At 35.6% G+C, this 8,700-nt stretch overlaps 1 protein-coding gene across 1 annotated transcript; it reads left to right on the top strand.

The window, feature by feature from the left end:
- Positions 1 to 575: 575 nt before the first annotated feature.
- LOC145640094 (uncharacterized) lies at positions 576 to 3,410 on the top strand. Its single transcript, XM_081691406.1, has one exon. It carries the CDS (start codon positions 576 to 578, stop codon positions 3,408 to 3,410), a length of 2,835 nt encoding a protein of 944 aa, XP_081547532.1.
- The last annotated feature ends 5,290 nt before the right edge of the window (positions 3,411 to 8,700 follow it).

The following is an 8,700-nucleotide window of genomic DNA, read 5'->3' as shown; positions in this document are numbered from 1 at the left end:
AATAGAATGAAGTTTTTGAAATTGAATTTTGGACTAGTAAAATTGTTGCGATACAACTGTACTACATACAGTGCAATGTACATTAGACATTTGAAGGTGGTGATTTTTTCATGAGCAACTTTTCAGGATTATTTCATCTTTTTATTTTTCTTTTGATTGATTTGGCACATATGCAAAAGGGTAAGTTTGGATATGTTGTGTGTGCGCTCTTCTTTTGAGTTTTGCCTAAACAAGATAAAGGTTATTTTACAAGTCAGATTTCTTTGTATATTTTGTGTATGGGCTGTAACCTGTAACACACAGTAAGGTAATTTTGCCATTTTTGTTGGTTATTACGGTTGAAATTGGAAAATGGTGTAAGATACAAAATGAAAGAAAATGAGCTTAAATATTTAATGATTAAATGTAAGACAAAATGATACAACCGTTTGATTTGTAATTTAATTAGCACATTTTCTGGTTGTACACTGTATTTTTTTTTTTGTTGGTTTTGATATGTAGACACATTTTTTCACAAACATAGACAGGATTAATAAAGGCTACGTGTGTATTGTTATTGCTACATCATAGTTGTCATGGATCGAAATTGGATGCATGCTCGGCGTAATAGTGATGAGTATGAGCATGGAGTAGAAGAGTTCATTGAATTTGCAAGAAAACATGCTGAGGACGCAACACATATTTTATGTCCATGTGTTGATTGTAATAATATGGTTCGACTTAATATTGAGGACGTAAAAGTTCACTTGATGGCTAAAGGCATTAATCAATTTTACAAGTGTTGGTTACATCATGGTGAGATATTAGGGGAGGTTCCTAATGTGCACGGTATGATGGATTTTGAAACTGGGATGGAAGTAGAGATGGATGGAGAATCTTCCGGTGAAGATAATGAGTTTGAAGAAATGGCAAAAGCTTTAGAGGAAAACTTTGCAGATTGTCCGGAGATGTTTGATAACTTGTGTAGTGATGCAAAGAAACCTTTGTATTCGGGATGCACTAAATATAGTAGATTATCTGCTATTATCAAATTGTTTAATGTCAAAGCAAGTAATGGAGTAACAGATAAAGGCTTTGCTGGTTTCTTAGATGCAATACATGACATGCTCCCACATGGAAACCTACTTCCAACTCGCACCTATGATGCTAAAAAGATGCTAAGCTCTATTGGCTTGACTTATGAAAGAATCCATGCATGTCCAAACGACTGCATCTTGTATCGCAAAGAGTATTCGTTGTTGGAGTATTGTCCCAAATGTAAAGCTCTAAGATATAAGAAAAAGAAGATTCCGGCCAAAGTAATGTGGTATTTTCCAATTTTGCCAAGGTTTAGACGACTTTTTAGCATTCCAGAAACTGCAAAGAGTCTGACATGGCATGCGGATGAACGGAATAATGATGGTATGTTAAGACATCCGGCCGATTCCCCACAATGGATCAAAATTGACAAGGATTTCCATGATTTTGGTAAGGAGCCTAGAAATCTAAGACTTGCCCTTGCAAGTGATGGTGTGAACCCTCATGGTAATCAAAGTAGCACTCATAGTACATGGCCGGTAATCTTAATGATTTATAACCTTTCTCCTTCTTTAATTATGAAACGGAAGTATATGATGCTTTCAATGTTAATATCAGGACCAAGACAACCTGGCCATGATATAGACATTTATTTGGCTCCTTTGATTGAAGATTTAAAATTGATGTGGGATTCTGGCATTGAAGTGTTTGATGCGCATCGTAATGAAACTTTTAATTTGAGAGCCATGCTTTTCGGCACAATAAATGATTTTCCCGCTTATGGTAACTTGTCAGGTTATACTGTGAAAGGTTATAAAGCATGCCCTATATGTCAAGAGAACACAACTTCAACTAAGTTGAAAAACTCAGGAAAAAAGGAAAGGAAAAATTCTGGGAAAGTTGTCTACTTGGGAAATCGTAAGTTTTTGCCGGTGCAACATCGTTATCGAAGGTGGAGGAAAGCTTTTGATGGTAATGCTGAAGAGGGTAGAGCTCCGGTTCCTCCAACAGGTCTTCAGATATTACAAAAAGTGGAGGGCTTAGATGTAAATCATGGAAAGTTGCACTCCTCCCAGGTTCCAACTCGTGGCTATAAGAAGAGGTCGATTTTTTTTTATCTTCCTTATTGGAAGGACTTACATGTTAGACATTTTCTTGATGTCATGCAAATTGAGAAAAATGTTTGTGAAAGTCTTGTTAGCACACTACTCAATACACCAGGCAAGAGCAAAGACTCGCTTCATGCTAGAAAAGATTTAGTCGACATGGGAATTAGACCTGAGTTACATCCTGTTATGCATGGTGATCGTACATATCTTCCTCCAGCATGCTATACTCTAAGTAAAAAAGAGAAAAAAATATTTTGTGAGTGTTTACATGGTGTGAAGGTTCCTGATGGATATTCTTCCAATATTAAAAATCTTGTGTCTTTGAAAGATAATAAACTTTTAGGTTTGAAATCTCATGATTACCATGTACTCATGGAGCATTTTCTTCCTATTGCTATTCGCTCCATTTTGCCTGAAGATGTTCGAAATGCCATTACAAGATTTTGCATTTTCTTTGGTGAGATATGTAGAAAAGAAATCGACCCTTTAAAGCTACCTAACTTGCAAAAGGAAGTTATTGTTACTTTATGTCAGTTGGAGATGTATTTTCCACCTTCTTTCTTTGATATAATGGTCCATTTAACAATACACTTGGTTAGAGAAATTCAGTTGTGTGGGCCTGCATATCTAAGATACATGTATCCTATTGAGAGATACATGAAGATTTTGAAGGATTACGTAAAGAGTGGAAGCCATCCGGAAGGTTGTATGGTTGAGCGCTACCTAGTAGAGGAGGCCATTGATCTTTGTAGTGATTACCTCTCTTTTATTGATGCAGTTGGAATTCCAAAGCCTAGGCATGATGGAAGTTTGAATGGGCAAGGGAAAGGGATCATGGGAAATAAGGTGTTGACTATAAACCCTGAAATGTGGCATCGCGCGCACTTGTATGTCTTGCATAATAGTTCGGAGGTTGATCCATATGTGGAAGAACATATGGATTACTTAAGGACCCTTTATCCAATAAAGAGTGAGAAGTGGATTACTGACAAACACAATTCATGCTTTATTGAGTGGTTAAAGGCTCGAGTTGGAGATGAAATAGCTCAATCACCTTTTGATGTTTCTGATAGACTTAAATGGTTGTCCCGAGGTCCTAGTAAAGATGTCTTCTCATATTCTGGTTACCAAATAAATGGGTTTACATTCTGTACAAAGGGTAGGGACAATGAAACTACAACACAAAATAGTGGGGTGTCAATTGTAGCACAAGCTATGCATATCTCAAGCGCAAAAGACAAGAACCCCATTTATGCAAATATGTCTTACTATGGAGTAATTTAGAATTCCTATATTTGGTTGTAAGTGGGCTGATAACAATAATGGAGTTCGTTTTGACCATAAAGCCGGTTTCACATTTGTTGATCTCAATAGAGTGGGTGGTAAGGATGATCCATTCATATTGGCCAGTCAAGCAACACAAGTTTTCTATGTTACTGACCCAGCTAATAAAAGATGGTCTTTTGTTTTGTTGTCGAACAAAAGATATCCTATCGATGATGTGGACCATGAATTAGATGAAAGGGAATATCCTTCGTTTGTACTGCCATCACAACCACTCGATGATCAAGTTGTTGAAGAAGATTTTTATAAAAGAGATGATCATGAGGAGGGGATATGGGTACATGCGGAGGAAGGAGCTACCAAATCCAAGAAAAAAAGAAAAAAAACTTGACATGGTACTATATTTGCTTCTGTTTTTTGCTTTTGCTTCTGTTAATTTTGCTTCTGGTTCTGCTTTTGGTTTTGCTATTTTTGCTTCTCGTTCTGCCTTTTGATTTTGCTTCTGCTTGTGGTTCTGCTTTTTGGTTCTGGTTCTGCTTTTGGTTCTGCCTTTTGCTTTTGCTTCTGGTTTTGCTTTTGCTTTTGGTTCTGCTCTGTTTTTTCTTCTGTTCTTCTTCTAGTTCTGCCTTTGCTTCTGCTTCTGCTTCTGGTTGTGCTTCTGCTGCTGTATTCAGTACAGCAGTAGTGCTTCTGTGTACAGCAGTACAATACAGTTTGTGTTATTGCTTTGCTTCTGTATTCAGTACAGTTTGTGCTTCTATATTCACTAAATATAGTCTGCTGCTGCTTGTAATTCAGATAAATGGACTCGAATGAAAAAAACAAAGGTGAGTGGGTTCCTTGCCCAAGAAAAGGAAAAGCTGAAAAAGGTCGTGGAGCAACTAAAATGAGTAAGATTGTTCGAGCAAGACATAAGGGAAAAGTTTTTCAACCTTCATGGAATCGCAATGGATTGCCTATAGGGAAAGAAAGTGTGACGATGATGAGTTATTGGGAAACAACCATCCGTAAGAATGTTCCCATTACTATTCCTGATTGGAAACATGTTCCCCAACGTTTGCTAGATTCATTATTCGAAGAACTCAAGGTACTATTCTCAATTGTACTCAAATTTTATATTATTGTTACATTTGTGCACATGCCTAATAACTAAGTTTGTTAATATTCTCCTGACCTTTGTGCTTGTAGTTGATATACAAGGTTGACGAAAGTAGGAGGAAATTTATGATGACCAAAGCTAATATTGCTTGGAGAAACTTTAAGTCTTCGCTCTCAAGAGAATGGATATGGACTGAAGATATGGAGATACGTAAGACACCACCAAAACAATACGATTTCATCAAGTTAAATGACTGGACTGAATTTGTAACAAGTCGGCTAAAAGAAGAATGGGAGGTAATTTACGACTTGATTGTGTAGTATAGATACTTTCTACCACACCTATATTGACCATTTTGTAATCATCGTTTGACGAATAGGAGAAGAGTGAAGCTGCTAGAAAGTCTGCAAAAGGAAATATTTATCCTAAAAAACGAGCTCGTAGAGGATATGCTCGATTTGAGCAAGATGGTGTAAGTTAACATTCTTTTATGATCTATGTTGCAATATCTTTGACCCACAAATTATACCTACAACAAGAATTATTTGTGTTTTTCTCAGCTTGAGGAGTTGGCTAAGAAAGGCATCCATGAATCGTCCTTAGGCCGTGGACAGCTGTGGAAGTTAATCAGGAGGGATAAGGATGGAAATGTTGTTGATGAAGGAGCAAAATCAGTAGCTTCACGTATTTTATGTATTTTATTTCAATAAGTTTTTATTTTTAAGTAATTGTTATTTTGATTACCAAGTTGTTCATGGTATAGTCATTGATACAGGATTACTTTATGAGTTTGTCTGAGCAAGGAGGGATGGAAGACATTGGGCGAGGAGATGTGTTGTCAAGGGCGTTGGAGAAAAAAGAGCACGGTGGTCGTGTCATAGGTGTTGGAGTAGGAGTGACTAATACGAGCTACTTTGGAATGATTCAAACAAAGAAGAAGTATATGGATCAAGTCAGAAAATTGTGCTCTCGTGTGCAATCATTGGAAAGCGAAATGAAAAAGATCAAAAAGATTAATAATGATGAGGAAACATGTCAAAACGGAGAGGAAGAGGATGATTGTCAAGCCACACAAAAGCATGGGGACAAGGAGGATTGTCACACCTGTCAAAATTCTGATTTCGATTGTCAGCCTTCTGAAATCAACATCCCACAGGTTACCTAAACTTGTATTCTGGTTTTGTATTGTGGTTTTGTACCAAAGTAGTTGTACTAAAATTTCATATTTTGTTTTATATAGGGTATAACTCCTTGCCAATTAGCGTTGTCAGATCCTTCTTATCGTATGGTTGCCTCAGGGAAGGTTCATAACTTCATAATGGAAACTATGGTGCATAATACACCAATACCATCAGGATATGTGAAAGTTGGTATTGACTACGCTGTAGAGGAGAATACACCTTTGCCAATGCCAATCAAAGGAATAGCTGATGTGATCAAAGATGCAATAGGCAGTATCGTGTTATGGCCCATAGAACTTATTGTTCTAGATAAGGTGATACAAATTCTTCCTTGAATTGTATAATATTTTTGGCGGTTCCATGTTTATTTTATTGTTATTTTGAAAGGTTATGAACCCTTTAGAAGAAAAGGATAAAGAAGAAGGCCAAGATAAACAAGGGAAGGATAAACTAGGCAAGGAATCTATAAAACCACGACCAGTGACATGTCTACGCAAACGAAAGCCACAAAGTCTAGAAAACTCAGAAAAGGTAAAGAATCCATTAACTCTTGATGCATTTTTTATAAATCACACAAAGGCCTTATTTTTCTTGTATTTTAAATCTAATAAGTTATTTTCTTTATAGCTGGTTAAAGTTCATGAAGGCCATGAAAAATGCTCTAATGCAAACAATGAACCCATTGAGTCGCAAAAGGTTGATCACCCATCAAACCGAACACCTACTTCACCTCCCATTCAATCACAAAAGGTTAATTTAATAGAACTCAAGTTTCTTTTTCAGTAGTTAGTTTTTGCTGAGTAATTAGTTTTTTAACATATTCATATTGCACAATGTGTGTTTTTATTAATAGGAAATGAAATCGTTTGACAATGAGAAGGAAAAGGTTGATCGATGTATTGAAGCATTAGTTATTGCAAATGCTCAACCAGAGATGATAATGTTTTTCAAGTATGCTGCAAAAATTGCTTTAGATGAACAAATTAGAGTTCCCATTGATATTGGGATACGAAGTCAGTGCAAGGAGGTGTATCTTGGTACGGAGAAAATTTTTGATTTCCTTGTACAAGACCAAATCGGACTTTGTCATATGAAGATATAGATGTCGTAAGTTTCGATACCATTGAACTACAAATTCTTACTTAGTAGCTTACAAATTTTAATTATTTTAATTACTTGTAGAATTACCTCGCGAACTCACTTGCCTCGTTATTTGTTTTCAAATGAATTAGAAGGATGTATTCAGTTGCTGGCATTAGTGGTGTGTCTTCCTTTTTTGGTTTTATATGTCCATCTGGGATATCACAAGTGACTCAATTTCAAAATGGGGACATGAAGAAGATCAAGGATCACAATATGAATAGAAGTCACTACATGGTGGATGTCTTTAAAGACAATGCATCAAAAGGAAAAATTTTCCTCGCTCCATATAATGCCGGGTACCCTTTTTTTTTTTTGGTGATATTATCGTTTCCATGTCTACTCTCAATATTCATTTTTTATTTGTCTCAAATAGGATGCATTGGGTATTGTGTGCTATTGATCCTTTCAATAACATCGTATACTACTTTGATTCCTTACACAATGAAAAGGAAATAGGCACGGGAAAAGGCGTTAGTGAGGATTTGCGTGAAATCATAGATGTGTATGTGCTTTTTTCTTATCAACTATAACTACCTCCATTGACACATTAACTTTATGTATGTCTACTTAGTTTGGTCTATTTATTTCTTTAGTGCTCTGTTTCAATTTCGGAGTGAAATGGAAATTGCAACGAAATTGAAGATGGATACTAAATGGAAGACAATAAAGGTATTAACAATTTGATAATTTAGTGTAGATATGAAATGATGAAATGTATGTATGAGTTCTTACTTTATTTTGTTATAAAAAATGTAGTGTCCTCGCCAGAGCAACGGAGTTGATTGTGGCTATTATGTGATGCGATATATGAAAGAGATTATCTCACACAAACGCACCAAGATTCCCGAAAGTGTAAGTTTGTATTTGTGTCAATTGTGTGGTTTTACTGCCATATTCTTCCAAGTTTTACTACCATGAGCTATTGTTCATTGTCCTATGCTGTTGTTGTTTTCTAGCTTGTTGTTTGCTAGCTGTTGCTCGCTGTTGGTGTTGTTGCTTGGTTGCTTCTGGTGTGTTGCAAGTGTTTGGTGTTTTGTTCTGCTGGGTGTTGCTGTGTTGTTGTTGTTTGCTGCTGCATAGTGTGTTGCTGTTGTAGCTTAGTGTTGTGTTTGAGATAAGATAATGGTTTGATTTCGGTTTGGGTTATACTTTGAATTATCATGGATTTGTTATTGATGTTGATATTATCCTAAGCAAATTGTTTTTTTATGTAGTATTTTGCAGGATGCCAGTTTTCCCATTACGATGAAACTCAACTTGATGATGTTAGACTTGAGTGGGTGCGTTACGTGTTTCAACATATCTAGTCTAAAAGAGTTGTTATAAGTAAATCACTCTTACTTTCCCAAAGTTTGAGTTTTGATGCAAAAAAGTACAATACATCTTGGGAAAATATTTTTTGTAAAGGAACATTTTGTAAAGGTGATGAATTGTGTTGGGAAAATATTTTTTTGTAAAGGAACATTTTGTAGAGGTGATGATTTTGTAAAGGAACATTTTTCTTTTTTGTAAATTATTATTATTATTATTATAGGTTTTGCTATATTATTATTGAATTATTTAGTAATTCAATTTTTTTTAAAATAGTTGCAAACTTATAATAGCGGTTACAAAAATTATACTATTTATCAAAGCATATTTATTATAATTTTGGTGTTTGAACCTTTTAACAGCGGTTGTAATGAAATTTGAATTTTGGCGCAAAAGGCATTATTTAATGGCGGTTACAAAAAGTACGCCATTATAGAAAACTTTTCCCACTTTTTCTGATTAATGTTTTATAGCGGTTATACAACCGCCATTAAAAGTGTCATATCCTTTTAACAGCGTTTAGATGAATGGCGGTTGGGTAACCGCTGTTAAAGGG

This window comes from Chenopodium album, chromosome 7 (genome assembly GCF_948465745.1).
Source record: "Chenopodium album chromosome 7, dcCheAlbu1.1, whole genome shotgun sequence".
Taxonomy (NCBI): domain Eukaryota; kingdom Viridiplantae; phylum Streptophyta; class Magnoliopsida; order Caryophyllales; family Amaranthaceae; genus Chenopodium; species Chenopodium album.
Note: the sequence above shows the minus strand (reverse complement) of the source record. Positions and strands in the feature narration are given on the sequence as shown.